Source organism: Vipera berus (assembly GCF_964194415.1).
Source record: "Vipera berus genome assembly, chromosome: 1".
NCBI classification, from domain to species: domain Eukaryota; kingdom Metazoa; phylum Chordata; class Lepidosauria; order Squamata; family Viperidae; genus Vipera; species Vipera berus.
This window is the reverse complement of record NC_138202.1, coordinates 18,065,675-18,092,137: the sequence shown is the minus strand read 5'-3', so window position 1 is coordinate 18,092,137 and position 26,463 is coordinate 18,065,675. Positions and strand designations below refer to the sequence as shown.

Below are 26,463 nucleotides of genomic sequence, written 5' to 3'. Positions count from 1 at the left end.
TTGCCTACCCCTGGGATAGACCAATACCCATAGTGTTTTTTTTTAAATGATCCTTGTAAACTACGAAAGCAGAACCTTCAGAAAATAATTCCTGAAGCTGCATGATATTACTAAGAAGCTTTGCCCTATGGAGCAAATTGTACGCTATACAGATCTCTTTGCTTCACCTTTTTGTATGGGGGGGGGAACAAACCAAAAACGCTTTGAGACCATGATTAAAACAGGAGCGGGAGAGGGAGCATTTCAGATCTATATTTGCTACACAGTGCTAGCAGCAAACTCCTGCTATTACATGATTATTATTTTTTTTAGAATAAATCCATTCATTCTTTCTCCAGAGACTGGAAACTGATTCCCCCTTCTTCTTCATTTTTGGCAATCCCCCTCGTAATGCTGCAGCCGAAGGCAGCAGATGAGTAGCTATTCTCGTGACAGAATACAACAAACCTTTTCTTTTCCACAAAAAAGAGGGAACGAGAAAAAGCTTGTTTTCGTTACATTTTGGAAATAACTGTAAGGCAGAATTCAAAAAGATCTAAAACCAGGAGTGAAAGAGGAAAAACTGGCCACGTTTGTGCTACCATGGACAACCAACATGTTCAAGGGCATCTGGCGGTCACAGAAACTCGGGCTACAGACTGGGGCTTTTGCATGGCCAAATTTTACCTGATGAAACCCACCCCAGTGGTTTCTTCCACTAGCAAGTATTGCTTGGCATGCAGTACCCTCTTCTATAGCATTTATCCCTCCATGGGACATACGCACAGACCCCGGCTATCCCTTGAGACTAAATAGTTCACACAAGTGGAAAGGGAAAACTCCATGTGAACAGTTCACATTGTTTAGCAATGAATAAGCCCTTGCTAAATATCATAGCGACTGGAGCTATACAATGTTGGATAGTTCTGCCGGGAATACTGGAAGTGATCCACGAGGACATTGCCTCTGCTGCTACCATACTGGAAATCTCCCTGATGTGCAAAGGAGGCAAGTCCATTCTGAGACTTTTCCGGGGTACTCCAGCGCCGATCCAGGTTTGTTGTTGTGATAGGAAGGAGCTGCTTTTTTGCTTCCTGGTTTGCATCGTATTTGGTCTGTAAGAAAATTACACTATCAGCCTCAGAAATCAGCATATCTAATAAAGTACAAACAGCCTAAAGACAAGGCATCCATTAACTATCTTGAGAAATATTAAATGAGAAACTATTAAATTGCTCTTTCCATTTATTAATGAGAAAGCACTAACTGCTCCCACTGTTGATTGATAGGATTAAGAATTCACCTCAGAATGTAGAGTAGTGATGGCGAACCTTTTAGAGACTGAGTGCCCAAAGTGCAACCCAAAACTCACTTATATATTGTCAGGTGCCTGGTGGGTGTGGCCCATTGGGTGAGCATGGCTGTAGTAATAATGGCAGACTAGGTGGGACTAAAAAGTTCAATCAATCAATTCCAACTATGCGAGATCTTTTTTCCCCCGCAAGAAGTTGAAATTGATTGAACTTTTTTTTTTTGCACACAGTGGTGGAAGCCTAAAGCGAAAAGGTTTTATAAAACCCAGCTGAGGGCCTAGGACTGGGGTGATGGTGCGCGTGCCCACAGAGAGGGCTCTGCGTGCCACGTGTGGCATGCATGCCATAGGTTCATCACCACAGATACAGAGGATTGAATAAGGACTCCATAAGATGGACAATATGGTGGGCTTCCATCTTTGCAAAAGGAAGGAGCTGTGTCTGAGGAGCAACATGGAAGTAATGCCTTTGGAGTCTTGGAGCAAAAAAGAACTCCTAACAGGGCAAGACGTAAGCTCTAGCCTGATTGGTCAGTTCATCTGACTTGTAGAGTCTCAAATGAAACCCCTCCCCACTATTACATCATAAACTGATCTTGTCAATATTCCTGTAAGAGAATGAGCCAGACTGATTCCACTTTGGCTAGATGGGATCAATGAAGCAAAGTGTATGTGACCATATCATAATCAGATAGAGGTAGGATTTTTTTCCTGTCAATTTTGAGAGGAAAGCAGTTATTTGCTTTTTTCCTGTGGGTACTGAACTATAACTTCACTTATATTAACTGAGTTGTTTTAATGTAGTGGACTGCTAAGATTACAGGCCACTAAGGAAGCCCTCAAAGCACATCTAGCTTATATAGTGCCAAAGTTTCTTTGCAATATTTTAAAGGCCATTTTTGCTCTCAGGACTGGGGAACTCTGTTTCATTTGATCATTTTATCATACTCATCTTTTGTAACAATAGCTAGTCTTGAGTAATTTTTATATTTAAATTGTTGGATATTTATACTGTAGCTTGTGAGGAATCAACCTAACATTTGGTTTGTCTTTACAACATTTGTCAGAATTAACTTTGTCTTTGTTTACTTCCTAAAAGTGTAATACATACACTGTTTAGTTTTCTATCTCAAAACTGTGGAGAACCATCTTGTTGATTTTGCTCCATTGAGACTTGGCAACACTGAGGACCGATAGAAGAGAATATTTGTAGCTCAAGACTGAATTGTGGAGTCTTTGCTGCTCTCTGAGCTAGGTTGTTTTCTTGCAGGTATTTCATTACCAAACTAGATAAACATTAGCAGTGATGATGTCACCTAGTTTGGTAATGAAACATCTGCAACAAAAATACTAAGGAGTTGGTATGCTGAGGAGCTACAAAAAACAGAGGACTATGGACCACTTGTGGCTCTGTAGCCTTATACAACCAAAACTTAAACTAGAGCTTCATTCACAGAATAATACTTGAGAAATCAGGAGATAAGAATCCACAGACACACACCCCTTTCTCAAGTCATTAATGCAACTCAAAAGTTAACTAAAACTCATTTTGTTCATTTTGAAGAAACAGAAAATGAATCCTGAGCTAGTCCCACCATTTAAAAAGTTAAATCTCAGGTATTGTTGAATTCCAGCCTGAGTTCCAATCAGAGCTCAGAGAATGCTTCAACTACATTCAATTTTCATTCACTGTTTGGCCTGAGGTTAAAGGAAGATTTTCCACTGGCTACATACCTTGTTGTACAAAAATACTCCCAGGATAGCAGTCATCATGCCCAGAACATTGGTGGTGGTGACAGGGTTGCGAAGCATGATCAGGGAGACACTAATGACCGTGATCCTTTTCGTGGCATTTGCAACAGAATAACTCAGAGGGCTAATAAGGTTCAGGATGCTGAAGGCGATGACATTCTGGGCAAAATTGCAGAAGCCACTGATGGCCAAGAGAAGGATGGTCCATGGCCAATGGGCCATTGAACTCTGTGGGAGAAACAGTGTGTGAGACATCAGCTCACTTAAAAGGGACAGAAGCAGCTACAACACATTGATTGTAATAATTAGTTGAGTGTAACTTATTTTTTCTCTAATTAAGCCCAAAGATTCCTAGCTTTCAATTCCAAACATTACTTTTAGAAATTCACATTTTATAAATTGAAAATATATGTGTGTGTGTGTATAATTTTGAAGTCTTAAATGATTCCCCCCCAAAAATTTTATATTTCTTCCAATATAGTATAGGGGTATGAAATTGAAAGCAGCAAAGAAAATAATTAGAATAACAAATGATGTCATTTTAAAAGCAGTACATATGAGTAATAAATAACAAATCCAAATACTTTCCCCATAAAGCATTTTTTTAAAAAAAATATCTGAACTTGAGCAGTAGGAGCTTATACAATGAACATTAAAGCATAATATGCTTTGTTTTCAGGGGCATAAAGCTATTTTAGAGTAGGCATTTACATGATGTACCCATCTGCAACTCCTTAAATAAAATGTAATTTTTTCCCAGCAATCATGTTTTTAAAGCATCTTTCTGTCTCTGAATCCAAGTCACTGTATAGTTGACCAACTGTTGACGTAAAACTGTTGACATAAAACTATTTTTATATATACTATAATCACTGTAATTAATTTGTCAAATAAAAAAATCACTACTAATAATATCCTCAGATATAAATGCCCTCTATTTTTTAGCATTTTATTCAAAAATTATCTCTTAGTAAGAGCATAAATGAAAAAGCCATGACAACTGAATCATCAGTTTGAAAGTTGGTCTATTAAACTAAAACAGTCTTGTGGGAAAGGTTTGCTTTCATATGATTAAAACAAATTAAATACAGCTTTTCCTATAATATACTGAAATCTAGCTTGGTTACTCTGTTACAGGTGATACTTGTTTAATGACCAATTGTTCAGGGACCAAAGTTATGATGGTGCTGAACAAGTAAGAGTTATGAACAGTCTTTATATTTACACCAGCTGCCGCATCCCCAAGGTCACCCGATCACCATTTGCAACCTATTTTCCTGGCTTCCTACCAAGTCAACCAGGAAGCCAGCAAAAGGGGGGGGGGTCACAAAAAGTGACCATGTGAAGATCTCACTTAACAACCTGTGATGATTCACATAACTGGGACTGCCAGAATTTCTGTTACTAAGCAGCAGTCATGTGACATTGTGCTTTATAACCCACGATGCTTAGCAACAGAAAATTCTGATCCCAATTACGGTCATTGATCAAGGATAGTATTCTCTGCTATTAATAACAGAGAAATAAGGCCAGCCAGCTTTCAAAAAAAAAAAAGTTGAAAAAAGATATAATTTTATTACTGAATATCTAGTCCTTTTAGAATTACTTAATCTGTTAGCATACTGTGCATAATTCACCAGATGCAACTGAAATTCTAATTGCAAACAAATAAGTAAAGTACGAAAGTACTTTAAAGGATGAAATAGTTATCAAGATCTTGCAAGGGTAGCCGGAATTTCTAAACTGGAATGGGAAAAATGGCACTATTCTGATGCCATAGTCAATAATTCTTTCTAGCTGCACTGGGTACTGTTTATTTACTTTATGGCCACCCACCGCTAGGTGACTATACTATCTAACACAGCAGTTGTCTTAGTGGGCACCTATTTGCTAAAAAACAGAAGAACTTACAAATTTAAAATAATATAATTTTGGTAAGGAATTACTTATTAATAAGATTTAGATCTTTCTTTCCTCAAAGAGTTCACCAGTACTTCAATTTCAGCAATCCATTTGAGACAGGTTGGCCTGTCATCTGACCAAAGTTAATACAATGATAAAATCCATAAAAGGTGAAAACTCAAAAAGCATGAACAAAAAGTACATTTTGAGCTCCCTCATAAAGCAGAATAATAAGACACCTCCCACAACTCCAGCAACAATTGGCACAAAAAAGCAAGATTAATTATTTGTGTTATACTGTCTATGCCTTTGGCAGGGTCTGCAAAAGTGCCTAGTTAATTACCCAAGCTGATTATTATGGGGGGGAAAAATCTAGTTTTGCAGTCGCTAAAAATCAACAATGACTTCGTGGGACGTAATCAATCAAAAGCTGCATAAAGCTATATATAGTACGGTGAGTGCCTATAACTGATTTAGATAGCGATTGGGAAGCAGTGCAAATGTTTCAGCCCAGTGGTGATATGGCAACACCTTTGTAGCCACATTTTGAGCAGTTGCAATTTCCATACTCTCCAAGGGCTTCCCTGAGTACATAAACTGCAATAGCCTTTGCGGTTACCAGCATCTGGATCACCAATACCAGGTCTCCATTTCCAGAAAGAGGCCCATTGTTGTTGTTCAAATAAGCTGATAAAAGGCCCCCTTGCCATTGATGTCCTGTCCGTGCCAGATTCAGGAAGGACCCCCAGACTGTGAACCTGGACCTTCAGTGAGAATACAACCCCATCCAACATAGGCTTATCTCCTGAATCTTGAAGTTCAGCCCCTGGATCAGCAACAACTCCATCTTGATTGGTTTCAGCTTCACCTTGTTCTCCCACATTCAGTCCTTTACATCCTGGAGACTTGCAGAAGCTCTTGAGACATCCAACCCTGAGCTCGCAGGAAAGGAGAAGTATAGCTGAGGATCATCAGCATACCAACAGTGACTAGCTCCAACCCGCACATGATCCTTCCCAGCAGCCTCGCACAAATATTAAATATCCTCAGACTTTGCATGATCTGCAGGAGAATCCCAGGGGTTGAGCAACAGTCTCTCATAAAACTACCTTGAAGTGAAAGGAGCAGAATTACTGAAAACAGGGCCTCTAATTTTCAGCTTTTTCAATAGTTCCAACAGGTTGGCACGACCAATAGGGTCAAAAGCCACCAAAAAGGAAGCTACAGGAGCATCAATAGGACTGCACTTTCCTTCTCTCTTTCCCCCCAGCAATGGCTTGCTTTTTATTGCAGATTTCCCTGCTTATTTTTAGATTGTTTAACAACATAGCAACTAAGGCACAACACATGTATAAATTTCAATAACTGAAAAAGTTAATTTAGGTAAAAACAAATATTATTACCCCGAATCTTTCCATCTCTACACTATTCATTTTCTACGATTGGCTGAGCTCTTCTAAGTACCCTTCTTCTCGCCTACCAGAAGACTACAAACTCTATTGAAGAACAAAAGCTCAAAAAATGTCTACAAATTTCAGTAATTCCATCAACCCGTCAGTCTGTTCAGTTTTAGAGCTCTCTTGGTTTTAGTGCTAATATGCTCGGAGTCCTTCACAAGGATCAACATTTGGGTTCAAACAACAGTTCTAAACAGCTGAGAATATGGGAGGGCTGCAATGGGAAACATGATAGAAATACCAGCAAAAAAGCAATAGGAACCTCTTGACTCCAGGGGCATACTTCAAGCCAAAGGCTTTTTTCTACAGACTCAGCTAACGCTTACCAAGTCATTTTCTACCAGGAATGAGGAAAGATCAACCAGCACCCATGTTGGGATCATGAAAAACACAGCATGGCACCCAAGGATGTTCAGCAGACGGAGATGGTGTATTCGTGAATCTCTTAAAACCTGTAAGAACGAAGAATTCAGAAACAGCTCCTTCTTCGAGAATCGTTTCTTTTAGTTGCTTTTCTTCCTGTAAACCGAAATGTAGTTGCTGTATCTCAAACACACAATTTCTTTACCTGTGTGCAACTGAACATAATGGCAGTGATTAAGTCAATTTTTCCAATTTGATGGATCTACAGATAAATTGCATCTCAGCTTTCAGAATTCCCAGCCTTCACAGCTGTTGGGCAATGCTGAGACTGTAGACAGAGTGCAGAGAAGAGCAACAAAGATGATAAAGGGACTGGAGCCTAAAGCATATGATGAACGGTTGTAGGAACTGGGATGTCTAGTCTAACAAGGAGGACAAGGGATGACATGATAGCAGTTTTCCAATATTTGAGTGGTTGCCACAGAAGAACAGGTCAACCTATCTTCAAAACACCTGAGGATAGGACAAACAGTAATGGATGCAAACTAATCAAGGAGAGACCCAGCCTAGAGCTAAGGAGAAATTTCCTGAGAGTGAGAGCAATTAATCAGTGGAACAGCTTTCCTCCAGAAGTTGTGAGTGTTCTAGTACTGGAGGTTTTTAAGAAGAGATTGGACAGCCATTTTTCCAAAATGGTATAGGATATCCTGCTTGAGCAGGGGTTGGACTAGAAGACACCTTCCAACTGTTTTTCTATATTCTGTATAAATGAAATCTTATTTTGAGTCAGAGGCACCAAGTTGAAAAAGCTCATCTAAATAATAAAATAATAAATTTGAACAATCTAGACAATACTAGCATCTAACTACAAACTAACTGGGTGATCTGTGTGTGTGTGTGTGTGTGTGTGTGTGTGTGTCTGTCTGTCTGTCTGTCTGTCTGTCTAAAAAGCCTCCCCAAACCAACCTCTTTAAGCTATTCAAAAAAATCTTATTATACATTTAATTGCTAACTTTTAAGTCACTTCATTTATCACAAGAAAGCCTGGAAATTCATCATATAAACTAGCATACAGAATCTGACTTATTTAGTGTATTTGTGCAATATGTTAGTTTAGACTAAAAGAGGTTTGGAAGTTTTAAGGTTCAGTGTGCTATGAGAACTCAGCCATATTCTTACAATGCTGTGTGAATAAGGCCATTGTGTTAAGCCATGATTTTTGAGGTATGGCATGTTATTAGAACAAAATATTGTGCATTGTAAACCTGATTTAGCATGTTATGAACATAAACTACGAGCTGATTAAGGAAACCCTCCCCTATTCTCCATTTCAGTTTTTCATATTGTTAGGTATATGTCTGTGGCCTAACTGGTTGGGTTGGCAATATATATGAACTACGATTGTATCATTGTTATAGAACTGTAATGTATCACTTTAACTATGTAATGCATTGCATCATACCTTCTAATGATTGGCCAGCGCTGTTTCCTATGGCCATAAGAGGGAGCTAGAGAAATAGCTTCTCTCTCTCTCTGTTACGTTCACTCTTGCTTGCTGTTACTTGCTGTTTATCGTGGTTTGTGGGTTTGCTACTGTTTTGCTAAACCTGTAGAACTGTGTTTGACTTACGGACTGGTAAGAAGACTCTGTATCGGATAATCCTTGGACTGTTGTTATCTGCTATTTTTTCATTACTCATGTATGACCTGGACTGTTTTTTCCTGGACTGTGCTACTGTCTTATCCCACAAGTAAAACTTTTTTGTACACACCTCAGTGTATCTGTGTGGTTGCTGTGTAAACTTAACTACTCTCAGTATCCTTTTTTGTGCAAGCTCTCTTTCACTCAAGAGTTGCTCTGTTCATCCTTGTCACATATATAAATAGGTTAACAATAGCAGCTTAAACTTTGTGTACCTCAAAGAAATTACTGAGTTTCTATGCCATTATCATAATTTAGACAGCATTAGAGAATATGAATTTGAAATGTGAATATATTGCATGTTTGTTACAAAGATCTTTAGTGCAGAAATATCAAGTATATTTGCAAATGTATATCGATGTGCAAAAATATACATTAAAACAAATAAACACAGGGTACCTTCTTAGAGAAAATATTCTGAAGTGAGAAGCAGAGAGTTGCAGCCAGGGCACTGATAAGTCCCCAAGTATCAAATGAGAGTTCTGTAATTGTAGCCAGCAGGACTCCACCAATAATAGGGATGAGGGATAAATATACCTGACACAAGAAAAAAAAATCTACTTATTATTTATTAAATTCATTTGCCACCCATCTCGCTTCAAGACAACTCTGGGCAGCTTATTTATATGGGACAGCTTATATTGTTTCCCAAGTTCAGGTGGTGCAGAAAGTTTATGCAAGTCTCACAAAAACTTTCTTTCCAAATGTTTTCTTTTTCCAAATAAACGTTTCAATGGAACAATTGCAGAGAAGCATTAAGACCTGTGGAACCGCTTGCCGGTTGAGCTCCGGATGGCTCCCGACCTTCGCTCCTTCCGGCGCGATTTAAAAAGTTATTTATTTGAACAATCTGGCCTGGTCTGATGGGTTTCGGGTTGGATTTAGTTTTAACACACTTTTAGTATTGTATTATATTGGGCATAATTATTTAATTCTTTTTAACTCTTTTTTAACTTTTGTATTTACATTTTGATATTTATTGCCCTGTACACCGCCCTGAGTCCTTCGGGAGAAGGGCGGTATAAAAATTTAATAAAATAAATAAATAAATAAATAAATAAATAAATACTTCACCCCTCTGACTACTCTTATTTCTCTTACCTTGGTTGTCTGCTTTTCCTTCATGATGATTCTTGAGAGGAGAACAACCCAAATAGGCATTGTTGCTTTAACTGGAAAGAAGAGGAAGGGCACAGAATTAAAGTGAGAACAGATGCCAGCAACAAGACCTGTGAAATAAAAGCTACTTAGAAACTGATATATTACATGCAGATATTACTCAACACAGCGTAATGCAGTGTAACTGTCGACTGTCACTCACATATGCAAAAGCTTCCATGGTGAAACTGTGGCACTACTTGACCACCTGATACTTTCTCCCATACTACTTCCTGCTTTACAACTAAACTTTGTACTAAGCTTCCTGCCATTTTGGAAAAATAAGGACTGCTTTTCTAAATAAAAGATACAAAAATCTTGCATGAACACAGCAATTTTCAATATGCAATTAAAAAAGAAATAACTACAAGAAGCTTACAGTGTGAATTACAGGAAGTCCTCGACTTACAACAGTTCATTTAGTGACCAGTTACAACCGCACTGAAAAAAGTGACTGAGTGTTTTCCAAACTTATAACCACTGCAGTATCTCCATAGTCACGTGACCAAAAGTCAGATGCTTGGCAACTGACTCATATTTATGATAGTTGCAGTGTCCCAGGGTCATGTGATCTCCTTTTGAGAACTTCTGACAAGCAAAGCCAAAGGGGGAGCCAGACTCACTTATCCATGTTATGAATTTAATAACTGCAGTGATTCACTTAACAACTGTGGCAAGAAAAGTCGTAAAATGGGGCAAAAATCACTTAACAAATGTTTCACTTAGCAACAAAATTTTGGGGTTCAATTGTGGTCATAAATCAAGGACTACCTGTATACCCCTCACTCCTCCCACACTTTATTTATACTGACAAAAGATCTTCAAATGAAGATGGTTCACTGGATTTTATTATTAATCAGCACAACAAGCCTCAGTTTTCCTTGCCTTTGCTTCTCTCTATAAGAACTATCAGGCATTCTGGTTGAACCAGATTATTGGCAGTAAAAGCTCTTTTTTAAAAAAACAACAACAATACCATACCCTTCAGGCACGTTTTTTCTTCCCCAATATAAATAAGGAAATTCTCTTGAAGTTCTGCCAACATTCTACACATAGATGGAGACAGCCTAGCAATGTAATGAACACTGATACCTCTATACAGAGAAGCCCTCTTTGCAAATCCGCTTGTGAACCAAAGTAGTTTAGCACTGAACTACGAAGAGAAATACAAGTAGTCTTTGACTTACAACAGTTTAATGACCTTGCAAAGTTACAAAGGTGCTGAAAAAGTGACTTATGACCATTTTTCACACTTACGATTGCCGTGGTCGTGTGGTCAAAATTCAGACGCTTGCAACTGGTTCATATTTACAACGGTTGCAGTGTCATGGTTGCAGTGTACAGTTGTAACTTTTTGCGACCTTCTGACAAGCAAAGTCAATATGGAAGTTAGATTCACTTAACAATTGTGTTACTAATTTTAACAATTGCAGTGATTCATTTAACAAGTGTGGCAAGAAAGGTCATAAAATGGGGCAAAATTCACTTAGCTGTCTCACTTAGCAGCAAAAAAATTGAGCTTAATTGTGTTGTAAGTCAAGGACTACCTGTACCAAGATTCCAACTCATCCTTGGTCACAAATGTTCACCGGACAATATTGGGCCAATCATTACCTCTAAACCCACCTTACCTCACAAGGCAGTTGTGGGGATAACAGGAGACAGCATAATACACAGCTACACCTTGTGATTACCGTAGTAGTCAAGAGTGTGGACTGGCACCAAAGACACCCAGCTTCTAGTCATAACCCTAGTAAGCCATAGAAGCTTACTGGTTACCTTGGGCTAGTCTTTTTCTCAGTTCAACATACCCCACAAGGTTATGACTGTGGAGAAAATAAGAGGAAATCCTACATACGTTATCTTAAGTTGAACAATGTGCAAGCTAATAAATAAATTGGAGAAGTGCTTCCTTCTTTCTCCATTACTCAACAACAGGCCCAGGAAAAAACGTTATTTCCATAAAAAAAGCATATCCGCAGGCAAAGTTTCCCGATCCCCCATATCTAGAACGTGAAAAAAAAGTAAAGTGCATCTCCCTCTCCCAACATTTTTTTTCTTTTCTTTTCTTTTCTTTTTCTGAGCCTTGGTGGAGCAGTGGGCTAATGCCTCCTTAAGTAACACCAGCTGCCTGCAATTACTGCAGGTTCGCATCCCACCAAGGCTCAAGGTTGACTCAGCCTTCCATCCTTCCGAGGTAGGTAAAATGAGGAGCCAGATTGTTGGGGGCAATTAAGCTGACTTTGTAATAATGCCGCTTGGGTGTGTGTGTGTGTGGAAAACCCTAATAAGCAGGCATATACATAGAATGAAGGCTACTGCTAAGCTTGTAAGCCGCCCTGAGTCTTCGGAGAAGGGCGGGATATAAATGGAATTAAAATAAATAAATAAATAAAGCAACTCTGCACACGGACTAGACTGGAGCCTCCCTCCCTCCCTCCCTTCCCCTCGCGCCCCATCATCATACCGGTGTGAGCGTAGGAAACTGGGACGCGCCAAAGGGAGACGTGGGCCGAGACGGAGGCCAGGTACTTGCCAAAAGCCAGCGGCAGGATGAGGCGCGGGTACGCGCGAGGCGGCAGCTGGGCGGGGCTGGCGGCGGGCACGCGCCAGGCCCGCAACAAGGGGGGCAGGAGCGCCACCAGGCCCAGCACGTGGCAGAGCGAGACCGTCACGGGCCGCGGGAATGCGCCCAGCAGCACCTTATTCACCACATTCCCGCCAGCGCTCAGCGCGTACCACGCCAGGCAGAGCGCGGGCACCCGAAACAGCCCCGTGGATCCGCGGGGGGACGCGCCGGAGGGGCTGCCGGGCGAGGGGGGAACGGGAGGGGGAAGGAGGTGGCCGGGAGGTGGCGGCGGCGGCGGCGGCGGCGGCGGCGACACCATCCTTCAGGCTTGGGGAGAAGAGCTGCACCGGGTGGCTCCGCAGCCGGGCCGCAGCCGCTTTGCCTTTTTTTTTTTCTCTCTCCCCTCGGACGCGTCACTTCCGTACAGCCGGCGGAAGCGGAGGGCCATAGCGACGGAAGCCGGGGAGACGGTTACCTTCAACTTCAGGAAAAAAAAAAAGCGAAGTCCTCAGCGGGTGGTCCTGGCAACAGGGAAGGCGCCGGCTCGTTTGGCTTTCTTGGCGGTGAGCGGGAAAGCTCGCGCACTTGGGGGGGGCGGGGGGGAGAAATGACTACGCTGCTGTAGCGCCCAACGTTTTAGGGATTTTTTATCACCGATAAAATTAGGCTCTCGGTTTTCCCCTAGCACAGGGGTAGGCAACCTGACTCAGGAATTCTGGGAGTTGAAGTCCATGAGTCATAAAAGAGCCGAGGTTGCCTACCCCTGCCCTAGCATAACGTACGGAGAGGGCAGAAGCTCGAACTGGATCCCCACATTGCCCGTTTTTCACTTGCACTTGCGTACCGGTTGTCCTGGATCTACAACAGTTCACTCAAGTGACCGTTCGAAGTTAAAAAGACACTGACAAAAGTGACTTTATGACCAATGCGGCATCCCCATGGTCACGTGATTTACATTCGGATGCTCGACAACTGACTCACATTTATGACAGCTGCAATGGCCTGGGCTGGGGTCATGTGATCCCCTGTTGCAGCCTTCTGACAAGCCAACTCAATGGGGAAACCAGATTCCCTTAACAAACATGTTGCTAATTTATCAACTGCACTGATTCACTTAACAAATGTGGCAAGAAAAGTCGTAAAATGGGGCAAAACTCACTTAACAAATTTCTCACTTAGCAGCATACATTTTGGGCTCATTTGTGGTCGTAAGTTGAGGACTACCTATATTTCTACATACCATCAGGCGCTGCACAGGTGCAGTCACAAACCGTCGGTCTCAGTGCTGATGCCAGGGCTCGTTCTGGGAACTAAAGTACATTATCTAAAACGAGAAGGTAACGGGCTGACAGTCCTCACCTCCCCATCATTTCTAATTAGGCTGGGTGCGGATGTAGCTGCCGGTGGTTACTCTTGTACAGCCAACAAAGCATCGCTTATCCTCGAGTAATGTACACAACAATCATTGAAGCAGATCTCAGAAAATAAAGTCCAAAACATGACATTACAGACATCTGGTATTAAGGATTCCACTAGAATTTGCACAAAGCAAAAAAAAAAAAAGTAATTCTCTTTTTAAACTCAGGATAAAACAGCCTCACAAGGAATATTCCAAGTTTGCTGGATTCTGCGGAATAAAATTCAGAATTTCTTTAGTGTCTTGTTCCATCCTGAAACAAAATTCTTCGTATCCAAGTCAGAATACTCACATTGGCAATTTAGATGTCAAAATATTTTCAAGTGTTTTGCACACGCAAATATTTCATGTTTCTGTCAAAGTAGACTGGGCCTGAGAAAAGCATCTGCCACACCAATACAATTCAAAGTATTATTTCAATTACACCTTTCAGTGTTTGACAGTGTTCTCAAATCTAAAAGCATAATTACAATAAAAACTCATGCTTGCCCCTCCTTTTCTATATTGTCTGGAGTGGAGTGGGGAGTGGGATAAAGTCCAGCAAACGATGCCTTGGTGAAGTTTCTTAAGTCTCCAAGATGCCCTGAAAGTTTCTCTTTGCATGCTAACCCGCTTCCTCTGAATTTTCTTAATTGTACTTTGCTAAATTTTTCCAAACATAATCCAACACCAGCAGCACTTGCCACACTGGCTTACTAAAAAATTGAATCAGCCTATGTACAAAAGCTAAGCACGAATATAAAGAAAATAAATTTAAAATTAGCTAACGGCAAACAGAGGAATCAAAGACCAAGAGAAGTAGAATATTCTGATGATACTTCCATGCAGGGATTGTGAGTCGGAAATACCACATCAGAACTATCCAAAGAACAGATTCACATTACTTAGGAAACCACATCAGTGGGTCTCAATGTGATGACCAAACCTAGAAACTAAATCATTTTAAGAAAAAAAGCCTTAATGTCCATTCCATATTCAACGTTAGTCACTGGGTGAGGCTCTATCTATTCATGATTCACAGTATCATTCAAACTTTGAAGTAAGGGTTAACAAGGTTATTTCTTCTGGCATCCGAAACAAAAATGAGAACATCCACATGAGAAGAGTTTCCCCCAGCACTCTTGTCTTCTCCTTTCTCTTCCATGCATATGGGAGAGGGTGAAATAGGTCCTAGAAGAGGTTACAGGAAGAGGGTACCGCAAGTAGTTTTCTCTCACACCACCTGTTAACTTGGATTCTGATCAGACCATTGTGGAATTTTTACAACAGCATTTTTTAAAAAAACCAGGAATTGACAGCCACAAAAATAGCTGAGATACCAGCTCTAGTCATTGCTCCCAGGATAATTATACCAGCCTTCTTTATTTGATCATCTGGAAATCAGATTACTGGGTGAGTAACTAACCCACAGGTAGTGCTAGACTGTTAGGCATCTTGTGCAAACACACCCAGTTATGATGGAGTTACTGGTAGCAGGAATATTGCATACTGTATGCAGAGGAAAGGTTGTGCTAGTCCTATTGTAGTAGCTTTAATTAGATGGCCTTAATTTTTTTTGGGGGGGGGGGTGGAATCAAAAAATGACAAGAAAACTTCATAGAAGTTGCATAGAAACTGATGCAGAAAATAAGGGGAAGAAATAAGAAAGCAGTGTTTTGACAGAGATCTAGAGCTTACTTTTCCATGGCTATAACCGCTTGCAAAAAAAGCCTGTCTTTGCACAGGTGAAATTGGCTAGAATAAGTCAGACTGGATTTCTGGCTGTTCTGTTCCAGCTTTGAAGACACAAAGGATAGTAGTAAAAATCTGCCTGAGGAAAGGGGAGGCAGTGACTCTCTAGATTACTCTCAGCAGCCACAGTCAACTGTGTCAATGTTGCAGAATACTGAGAATTGTATCTGAATGTCACAAATTCCTCTCCCTAGCAAAAGATAAAATACATCTTATGGTATGAACTAGAACTATACATACCCCACTGAAATATATCTATTTAGGGAAATGCTTGCTGCTTTATTTATAGAGACTGCAAATTTGTTGTCTAGAACAGCATGAAAGGATTAAAAAGACTAATAACTGTATATGCTTCCAACCTACCCAGATAAAACTATCCATTGAGAAAGCAAAGTCCAGCTAATCCAAAAACAGATCCAACACATGCCCTTCTAGGTGCATTGAACTGCAACTCCCACAAACCTTGTCATCAATCATGCTAACCTAAGACCTAGAAGAGTTACACAGAATGCAACACTAGGCACAGATTTCAGCCTTCCGAGAGCCTTCAATTTATGAATATTTTTTAAAAAAATCTCTTGGGCTGAAGTTCAACATTTGCTTGATCACATTTTACTAGCTAGCCAAAGGCTGAGTACATAAATTGCCCTTTTTCTCCTGACAAAATGTCAAAGATGTTGCAACGATAACACACATCATGATTGTCATCAAATTAAAGAAGTTATGTGATTAAATACTCAAGAATAGTTTAACTCTAAAGACACACTTTGACATTGAAGTGGAAAAGCTGTGCCTCTCAAACCATTACTGGACTAAAACTTTCTCTGCCAGTTTCTAGTACTTGGCAATGAGAACACGGTACAGTGAACATCTACAATACAGATGAAATTAAATAAATTATATAGCATTTTCAGACAATTGCAAAATACTTTGCAAATTAAAATACAGGTAATCTTTTACTTGTAAGTATAATTGGGTCTAGAACATCCGCTAAGCAATGCAATTGTATTGTGTCCAATTTTACAACTTTTACCATGGTTGTTAAATGAATCACTGTGGTCATTAAGCCAATCCAGCGTCTTCCATTGTCTTTTGGAAGGTTGCAAATGGTGATCATGTGACTTTGGACATCAGTCCTTGCACTTAGGGCCATTTCAGTGTTCCCATGGTCATGTGACCAAAATTCCTCAAGTAATTAGTTGCTGAAATGCCTGAATTTTGGTCACATGACCATGGGGACACTGCAATGGCCGCGAGTGCATGGACTGGTCATAAGACATTTTTTAAATCACTGTCATAACTATGAAAAATTATTAAACGAATGTTGCAAGTGAAGAACCACCTGTATAAAACAAGTGTTATATTTTTCCTGGATATTGCAAGTGGGATATTGCTAAGCATGGTCTGCAGCTGAGGTCCTTCTGGAGACAATAACCAAATTGGGAATTTGAGTGGAATGTCAGAATCATGCTCAAAAAACATGCAGGACCAGGACGAAGACTAAATTTGATTTAATTTAAAGGTACACTTAATTGAATATGAATTAATTGAATGCAATTAATATTACACCCCCATATATTTAATAACTCTTCTCCCATTGACACGCTAAACAATTTAGCAGCTCTTTTGAAGAGACTTCTGGGAGCTGCAGCCAAGGCAGGAGAGGACATACAGGACCCCATGGCTTCAGGTTATGCATCTCTAGTCACAGACTTAGTGGTGCAGAAAATATACATTTTATAAGTTTAATCTTTTAATTGTCCAACAGGAGACAAGAAGAGCTCCGCTTCCACTTGCGACGCCTTTTATAAACCCTCATCTGTACCTGGCCATTTCTGAAATATTAGAAAGTGACAGTGTGTTTTGTGCAAATTTTTTTTTATTTCCACATTTATATCACAATGTGTCCACTGAAAGGACCAATAGCAAAGTTGCTCCCTTCTGTGCCCAAGAACACAGAAGTCTAGTTACTGTACATTCACTAAGGCTGTTTTTGCAAGTCGCTTTTGTGATGGATATCCATAAGGCAAACAATATCTAAAGGAATGGTAACAAGTATATTTCCAGCATACAAACAGGCGTCTGTCTCCCCCTTCACAGGACATTTACAAACTAGTAGCACCCTCAGTACAAGTTGGAATTTTCTTTGTTAAAACAGAAAAAAAAACCCAAAAAAACCCCACCATTTTTTCCCCCTGCTTTCCCGTAGAAAATCTGCAGAAAGGGGTTAACGTGCTTAGGCTGGTGCTGCTGCTGGGAGAACTGTGAACACTTTTTGCAGCATTTTCATGGATCTGAATTGAAATTGAAACCAGACTACGCCCTGTGAAAGTCTACGGAATGCTGAGCTAAAGGTGGGCATCTCTCTCTCTGGCCCTTCCTGCACTGCGGAGCACATATCATTGCAACCCACATCTCCACATCAGGGGGAATTTTGAAGAGAGATGTAATGCAAAAAGAACTACCTATAGTTTTGCACAGTTCATTTTAAAACATCTCACTGCCATATTATTCCTTTTAAGAAAAATCAAATCAAGACAAATAAATAGACTCAACTACTCTTGTGTTAAATGTTTCATTTCCACAATTAACCACCTGTACCTGCCTGACCTTGGATTCTGGCATCCACAAATAGCTGGAAACAGTTTTCACCTTTGGAAAACAAACACATTTGTTTTGCTTTGTTTCTAACAGCTGGCTTGCTAGAGTTCAAAACTCTACTCATTTTTAATCAAACCTTTTGTTATGCCTCCCTTTGCAATTTTGTTAGTAAACTGGTAGCAGCACTTCACAAAAAAATTTTTTTTAACAGGAAAGAAGAAACTGCCAGCGTCCAGCTCTCTGACACACCCTCTCTGCTTTGTAAGCCTCTTTCAGCGTGATGGGGGTGGATGGGGGATGGCACAGCACCTGCCCACTTTAGTAACCTGCCAGTGTAAAAAAAGCATCTTAGCAAAATTGTACTCAGTCTAGGCAGACGTAAGGCAGGATGTTCAGGCGCCCCTCATCCCCATGTGGATCGAGCGATATGCATTGCGTCCAATCATACCAGTTACCCTGTGTATCATAACATCCATTCACGCCAGGCCAGTGTTGGCTGCATATCCTGTCAAGGTCATCCTGCGTCACCTCCCGTGTTACCCCAGGCAAGTCTGCAGGTTTGCTGTGGGGAGCCAGGACATGAGTTTTCCGGGCTTCTCTCCTAGTGCTTTCCTCCTGCTTTAAATATTCAGACATGAAGTAGTGAGCCCCTGGAGTCTGCACCCCTGAAGAGGACAGCAAGCTACTCTGCCTGTTTAAATAGGACTGAATTATTTCATTCCGGGACAATTCTTTCCAATTCGTTTGTTCAAAGGGACTCTGCAGAGGTGGCTTCGGCTCCTGCTTATCTGTGCCTGTCCTGTGCTGCTCAGCAAGAGCAGGAAGATCCAACTGCAAACAGTCCCTCTGTGCTAAAGTCTTGATCTCGCCCGTCATGGGGTCAAAAGTCAGCCGCCGCTCTTTTTTTAACCGCACAGGCTTGACCCCGCCTTCCATCACCTGCCCGTCCAAGTTGACCACGTAGTCTTTGGGCCGGTACTTTTTTTTCTTCTTGCTGTCAGACCCTGAGGCAGCACTGTCACTGTCCATCCTTGAAGCATCTGGTGATAGGTCAGCCAAGGGTGCAAAAGACTCTACTGAATGGGAGCCTGCTCCACTGCCGGGAGAGGCTCCTGCACTGAGCTGAAGCTGGCCCTCGGGCACTCTTTGCTGCTCCTGGTCATGAAGGGATGCTTCAGGTTCCACTTGATGAGATGCCTCCAGTCTCTTTGCTAGCACTGGCTGTGGTGACAGCTGTACTAGAGAGGGGGGAGGTGGCGATAAGGGCACTGGAACATCCAGAAGAGGGGGCTTTGGGCATGGGGCAAGCGTCAAATTCTTGGGGGAATACGTGGCATGTTGCCGAGCAAATGTTTCCAGCCTGACATTCCTGGGGCTGAATGAGGAGCAACGAGGACTCCTAGGCTGGTTGGCAACAGCCTCCTCTGCTTTGTCATGCTGCTGCTGCTGCTGCAACACTGCCGTTTTCAGCAGTAAGGATGCCCCAGAAGTTTTGAAGAGTCCTGGAGAGCTCGTATGAGGCCGGACTGCATTGATGGGGATCTTGCTGGGCTTGTCGTTTTCACTCACCTCATCCCTGTTGCCTTCTGGCCCTGGGAGAAGACTCACATCTGGAGGGCTAGGAAAACTCTCTGGGCTTCCACCAATCCCATTCGTGGGAGGAGGAGAAGAGTTTTGTAATACTTCATAACTGGCTTTGGAAACTTTTGGCGGCAGAGGAAGACCATCTTTGGCCTCCCCTGGCCTCTTCCGGTTCCCTGGCTTTGGAGAGTGCAGCTTTTGGACATCGTTTCTATTCTTCACATCTTGAATGGGTTTAGATCCAATCACAGCCCCAGGAGAAGTTTCCACTCGGCAGTTGTGAGCCCCACCATTGGCTGATCCAGGGGGATTTGGCAATCCTCTCAAGGTGGCTTCATTCTGTGAAACAGGCTCAATCAGCTTCTGCCAATTCCGCAACAGTTTTTTGGCCCGTTTAGCAAGCTCCTCATTCTTGGTTTTCTTCCTCACGTCATTGATGAGCTTCCCCAGCCGTGTTTCCTAAGGTGTTTTTTTTTAAAAAAAAGAACACAAAGATTATTTTAAAAGGCACCTCATCAAATATCATTAATGGAGACTTTTTTTTGTTATCTCCATGGGTATGTTCTGACAAGGCCCAGAAGAGGAAAAAGAGTATAGGGCAATTCTATAGCTGACTTGTTTCTTAATCACAGTCAGAAAAGGGGGAAAAATTACTATACCACCAGAAGAAGTACAGTTAAGGAGCAAGGAGCATGAGGTGGAAAATTCTCTAGAAAACTTTCTTTGATTGCATATTTTCCTTCTATTTTGAGAAATGGCTCCTTTGCTAAAGTTAATTTGTAATCTGCAAAATAGGGTGGCTATATTTTGATACAATTCTAATCGACTATAGCATCAAACTGTGTTTTTCACATGATTCAGATATGCTAAAGTAAGAACAATTTTTAATACTTTAACAACTAGTGTCATATAATAATTAAGGTGTTGGGCTAGAGTAGAGAGCCAGATTCCAATCTACCCACAACTACGGAAGGTCTCTGGGTGACTTTGAACTAGTCACTCTCAGTCCAGCCTACTTCAAAAAGCTATCATTAGGGGGAAAAACAGAAAGAGCTATTACTAGATACAGCACTATGGCCTTTTACATCAAATAAACAATCAAATTCCTAAAACTGTAATCAATACGAAGCCACTGTTGTATTTTCAAATATATACATTAAACCCAAATAAATATTTGGATTTATTCAAATAAGTTAACATTTATAATATCAATGCTATAATAAGAGCATTTTTTCAAATACTTATTCTAATGTTATACTGAAAAAATATTTTGTGTAACATTTGAATTAAACCTATGTTCAAGTAAGTAAAAAAATCAAATTGATAGGCAAAGCAGAAGAATGTTCTCTGATTAATATTTTACCAAATCTATAATCATATCAAATATGTATATGTTCACAAATCAGGTGTTGCAGAATATCCTTACTAAGACCAGCCCCATTCAAATATACCTTGAAATGACAGAATAAATCAAGCTGGTACCATTGTAAGTGAATCAAAAATCAACAAAGAAAATGCAAGCCATTGTGTACTTATTAAGGTAGGGCAGCAAAGAATCATCTCAAATTGTAAATGAAATTTGTAGCATCAACCAGTTATAAATTACATTCCCTATTTCTGACTGATGCTAGCAGAGAAAGCTGTGAGCAGCTTCCATGGAATTCCACAGGCTACAGCAGGCATGTCAAACTGCCGGCCCAGGGGCCGGATGCATCACGCCAAAACCGCGCCCACCCCATTGCCCGCAATGGGGAAAAAGTCGCAATACGTCACACAATGTCACGTGACATTGTGAGTTTGACATGCCTGGGCTACAGCAGTAGGTGAGCTGTAACCAGTTCAGGCAAGCTGTCAATACCCATTCTTTATGAGAGCCATTTTTTTTAATCACAAGGAGACTCTAAAATCCATGAGTTGTCACAGAATATGGACAATCATACGTGACTTTATCCAGTTCACTAAGGCTCAAAGTGACCTAATTGCAAATGTTCACAAAAATTAATGGCAAAAGCTTGATGTGAATCTGCCCTTACTTGTTGCATTTCCTTTAAATGATTCTTATCAAGTTCCATTTGGTTAAGATAATTACTTTGGCCAAAATATGTCAGGTAAAGAACTTAAGCCTGTCTTCTCAGAGGACCGAATCTTCTTAGCAGGCAAGAAGTGAAAGCAGTGCTTTATTTTTTGTGAGGCTGTATGCTTAAATTATGTTTATTATTCTTCGTCTTGTTTATATTATTAATTTTACTCGTTTACATGCATTTAGTTAATTTATTCAGACTGGGGACTTTCCAAAGCCTTGAATAATTACAAATATTTACAGTATGTTTCAAGCACATCCTGATAAGCTCCCAACACATTTGTCTGGCTTAAAAGTCTCACATCTTTATCAAGCACAATAATTCATTGCTTGGGTGTTCCTTCTCTCCCTTAATCAACAGATAGACAGAGGAAGGTGGAAAAAAAAGGCATGCAATCAAAAAAGCCAGTTCTGTGTTATTCGGTATGGCATATGCACATCCATATTCAATAGACATTGCAAAACTCTGAAACTGAAAAATAGTAAAAAAACATATTTAAAAAGGTTTACAGGAACTATAAGTAATAGTAGTTGGTTTAAATCTTGCTCATGCGGGGCTTGTCTTCTTGTCTGGAAAAAGAAACTAAAAATGCAATATTGCAAGAAAGAAGAGGTGAAAGCATCATAATTCTTGGATGAAGAGCTTCCTCAGCCCTACCATGGTGGAGGAGACATTAAGGGTGACTACAAAATGTCAGTCAAAGTAGAGACTGAGAATATAAGTTTGTATGACTGCTGGGACACCTGGAGCTTCTTTGGCCTTCAGAGAGACCAGCAAAATCCTGTTGTTTGGTGCTTTTCTTAACTACAGTGTCAAAACAGTGAGAGCACATTTCTCTCAATCACAAAGTATTATCAAGCCTAACAAGGAGTTGAATGTACGGATTCAAACTGGAATAAGCTAGGTGATGCATATAACTCCTCCTACAACTTTAAATACCATGCCTTTTCTAGTATTCTACGATTTTTTTTTTCTTATCAAGAATACTTGCTGTAGGAACAAACCTCAAGTGCCTCTTTGGTGATGGGGTATTTCTCCAAGCTGGAGATCACTTCCAGTACTGCCACCATGTTATGTATCTGTGGAAAAAAAGGAACAGAAAGTATCCTTTTAGAGAAGGGCAGATGCTTTAGGTATACCAGGTTATGTCCCACTGGACAGTAGAGCTGTCGTACGTTAGTGGACTCCCTGGAATATCCTACATGAGAATTGAAATATTTGAAGTAAGTAGTGTCAAAAGATGATACTTTTTTTGCTGAAAATATCTTTGCCTGGAATTCTTTTTTTCTACTTGGAGTTGCTTATTTTTCCCCCACGGTAAGTGAAAACATTTCTAATTCTCTCTGTTTCTTAGGTGTCACCTATAGACACAAGACTTAAATTGATGGTTTCCAGTGTACTGCATCTCATTTTATTCTGACACTTAAACCAGAGTTGGTTTAAAATTTAAGGAGAAATTATCAGCTGAGAATGAGGCTGAGTAGAAAAAGACAAGGAAATAAATGTGTTTTAACACAATTATTTTGCTTTATTTAGTGGAGGCTGAGCTCATCTCAATCCCCTGGAAAAGACCTGTAAGAAATCATTCAAATTGTCTGGAGGCAAAGTTACCACACAGGGACAAAAGGTGTGTCTAGAGACAGATTTTCCACAATACTAAAATCACATTAATGTATCTGCAAAAAAAGTTTAATGCCTGTAAAAAGACAACAAATGAGAATCAATATAGCATTTAAGATATTCTCAGAAGAGGACTGAGAGACTCAGATTTAGTCCTCAACTTAACAACCACAATTGAGCCCAAAATTTCTGTTAAGATATTGGTTGTGAGTTTTGCCCCATTTTATGACCTTTCTTGCCACAGTTATTAAGTGAACCACTACAGTTATTAAGTTAGTAAAAGGTTAAGTGACTGTGGCTTCTCCATTGACTTCACTTGTCGGAAGGTAGCAAAAGGTGATCACATGATCCTGGAACGCTGCAACAACCATCATAAATATGAGTCAGTTGCCAAGTGTCTAAATTTTGATCACGTGATCATAGGGAATGCTGCAATGGACGTAAGTTGGAAAAATTGTCATGTCACTTTTCCGAGTGCCATTGTAACTTTGAATGGTCACTAAATGATCTGTTTTAAGTTGAGGACTACCCATAGTTCCCTTTTACCATGAAAGCTCATTAAGTGACTTTGGCCTGTCACTCTCTCTCAATCCAGCCAACTCACAGGAGTGTTGTTATAAGGAAAAAAAACTTGGAGGGAGCACTCTATATGCTATGTTGTGGTCCTGAGGAACAGTGTAGCATAAATTAAAGCAAGTGAATAAACAGTCATAGATTTGAAAGAAAAAATGGCATAGATTCCTGATGTATCTTAAGAATATATATTTCTGAAAAAGTGCATACTATCCTCTAAACATTTGAAGGATAGTCACATACTTAAAATAAGAAATCAAAACATACATAAACATGCAAATATATTCAGACTTCCTCAAGAGAATGAAAGCGTTAAGCGAAGCCTGCAAGAGTCAATTGGCTCTTCTACAACAGGACTGTTTACATGCCATTATCTTTACCCTGATATAAAGTGACTATTTCCATAAATGTAGAATGCAGTAGAGAAAAGCACATCGAGACCATCTCTTTTTCTTACTCACAGTGACACAACTCATAAACACACAGTCTCTCTGCTTATGGCAGCTGAAGGAACAACTGTCCAGGAAGAGTGAGTAGTAATGCAAGGGCCTGATTTGAAATATAGCAAATGATAAACATTCAAGAATTCTTAATAAAGGCCTGTACAGTGATTTTAGTTCAGCTTAATATGTCAGTATAAATGTTCTAAATCTTATGCCTAACAAATTTTGAGTATTTGTTTCCTTAACTCTTGTGTGTATGTGTAGATAGATAAGATAGATAGATATATAGAGATAGATAGATATAGGTCTTTTACCTAGGATGTTTCTATGCAGATAAACATAATTTTATGCACTTTCCATTGGCCTCATTTTTTCTCTAATACAAAATAAGCAAACTACATACATTATATACCAGATGAGTAATTTGCAACGGTGACTGTAGTTACTCACTAGAACTACTGCACTATCGAACAGTTTAAGTAAAAGATAACATTTTTTATTTTCCTACAAGTATAATAAATAAAAATAAACTCATTATAATGAATAAGAAGTCCAAAGATTCGGTTTAACTAGGTTTTGCATAAATAAAACCCATCTCACCCCTCAAAAATAGGGTTATATTACTGCGGACAAATTATCTGTCATTATTTTGCTTTAATCAAAAAGATAGTTCAAGAGGAAAGAGCAGCACAGAATGGAATGGTTGCAGAAAATACACTCAGGGTGTGGAGGAATTAGGAGATGCAGCAAGCTGAACTAATAAATAATTTTATAAATTTTAAAGGAAAACAGCTCAGGACCCTGCTCTACAAATATATTGGGGCTGGGGGAACTAGAATAAAAATGCAGAAAATTTTTCCTACTCAAACCCATAGGATATGACTGTGAAATTGTGGATTCACACATATCTAACACATGGAGGATTAGGTACAATACACAAAAGCAAAGCAAGGAAAGGAAAAGATGCTCTTATATTAGTACAGGATGCATAGATGCTCTGAGAGAGGTAAGATGAAGTATTTCAAGAAGCCCTTAAAACAGAAAACATTAGCCCAAACCATCACAAGTGTCCCTCCTCAGACCCAGCAAATACTAAATTCTTGCCAACTCTGAGCCATACTACACAAGTTATGCTATTCTGAAGAAGCAAAAAAGGGGAGGGAGAATGGTGTCAGACAAAACACTGTTTGTTTGTGTTTGTGTTGGGGGAAGAGAATGAGTAAATGATCAGCGAAGGACTAAAAATAAGCTTTAGGCAGCATGAATTGTTGGGCAATATAAAATATAGTTCGGAAGATGATAAAAGATCCAAAGAGACCCTAGAAGGGGACTATAGACAAGAAGCTTGGTTAACCCTTTTCTTGCAGTACCTATTTTTTGGCAAAGTATGGGAGGGGGGGGGGCTGAATTGCTCCAGTAGCCATGCAAACGGAGGAACAGAGAGGGAAGCTAAGAAAACAGAGAGTACAAATTTCAGAATCCAAACCTTCCTGCCACCATCCCTTATCAGAAGTATAACTTGCTTATGTATAGAAATCTATCGACTGTCTTTCTCAGACACGCAGATACATCCACATCTAACTACAGGAATCCTGCCCCCCCTAAAGCAGGATAAAGATGGTTCCCATTCTCACGAATCCTTGACCAAGATTTCTACAGCCGGGTGCCTTACACATGTGGTGGACTACAATCCACCATACTTTTAAGTCAGCGCGGTTATGTCACCTGGGACTAGCAGGGAGTGCAGAGGGACAGAAAAACATGAAATTAGCTCGAGGCAAGCTGCCCATTCCCTGTACATATACGCTACACTCACATTGCTGTTGGGGTCGATGGCCTGCAGCAGCCGGTCCCTGATCTGCTGCGGGGACGGTCCCGGAGCCGCTGTCATTGCCTCCCTGGGGGAGGAGGAGCCCCGGGCCCAGCAGAGTGGGGGCGAGAGGAGGCCCCACCGTCCTCCCCTCCTCCCTCCCTCCCTCTCTTTCTCACTCGCCGGCCTCGCCGCGGGGCAACTGGAGCCGCATGTTCCGCCGGGCTCAAGCGCCCCACCAGTCAGGGGGAGGAAGGAGAGCACAACTGCTCGAGAAGAACTGGAAGGAAATAGCGCAGCCCGACTCGTCCTAGAGCCACCCGGGCCGCCGCTCGGCTCCGCTCGGCTCCACCGAGGAGACGGAGGAGGAGGCCGAGCTCAACTGTGGGCAGGAGCCAGCCCCGCGCAGTGC

At 40.6% G+C, this 26,463-nt stretch overlaps 1 protein-coding gene and 1 long non-coding RNA gene across 4 annotated transcripts; one reads left to right on the top strand and one right to left on the bottom strand.

The window, feature by feature from the left end:
* On the bottom strand, window positions 1–26,463 carry SLC35E1 (solute carrier family 35 member E1). 3 transcript variants are annotated; one of them, XM_081323207.1, is made up of 8 exons: window positions 26,058–26,463; window positions 22,610–22,684; window positions 18,399–19,983; window positions 9,569–9,639; window positions 8,867–9,004; window positions 6,729–6,854; window positions 3,026–3,271; window positions 1–1,094 (listed from the first exon to the last, which is right to left on the bottom strand). In XM_081323207.1, exons 1-8 carry the CDS (start codon window positions 26,130–26,132, stop codon window positions 864–866), a joined length of 2,547 nt encoding a protein of 848 aa, XP_081179333.1. In that variant the 5' UTR covers window positions 26,133–26,463; the 3' UTR covers window positions 1–863. The 3 variants fall into 3 exon arrangements, with proteins under 3 accessions (XP_081179333.1, XP_081179335.1, XP_081179334.1); XM_081323209.1 differs by lacking the exons at window positions 18,399–19,983; window positions 22,610–22,684; window positions 26,058–26,463 and adding an exon at window positions 12,093–12,587; XM_081323208.1 differs by lacking the exons at window positions 1–1,094; window positions 3,026–3,271; window positions 6,729–6,854; window positions 8,867–9,004; window positions 9,569–9,639 and adding an exon at window positions 16,987–17,177.
* LOC308665331 lies at window positions 14,913–17,902 on the top strand. Its single transcript, XR_014025871.1, has 2 exons — window positions 14,913–15,003; window positions 17,552–17,902. It is a non-coding gene; the product is annotated as an uncharacterized lncRNA (long non-coding RNA).

Coding starts and splice junctions, on each gene's coding strand:
- SLC35E1 (XM_081323207.1), bottom strand. CDS start 26,132: ATGACAGCGGCTCCGGGACCGTCCCCGCAGCAGATCAGGGACCGGCTG. Junction 22,685..26,057: donor CCATCGACCCCAACAGCAAT/GTGAGTGTAGCG, acceptor TTTTTTCCACAG/ATACATAACATGGTGGCAGT. Junction 1,095..3,025: donor GAGTATTTTTGTACAACAAG/GTATGTAGCCAG, acceptor ATTTTCTTACAG/ACCAAATACGATGCAAACCA.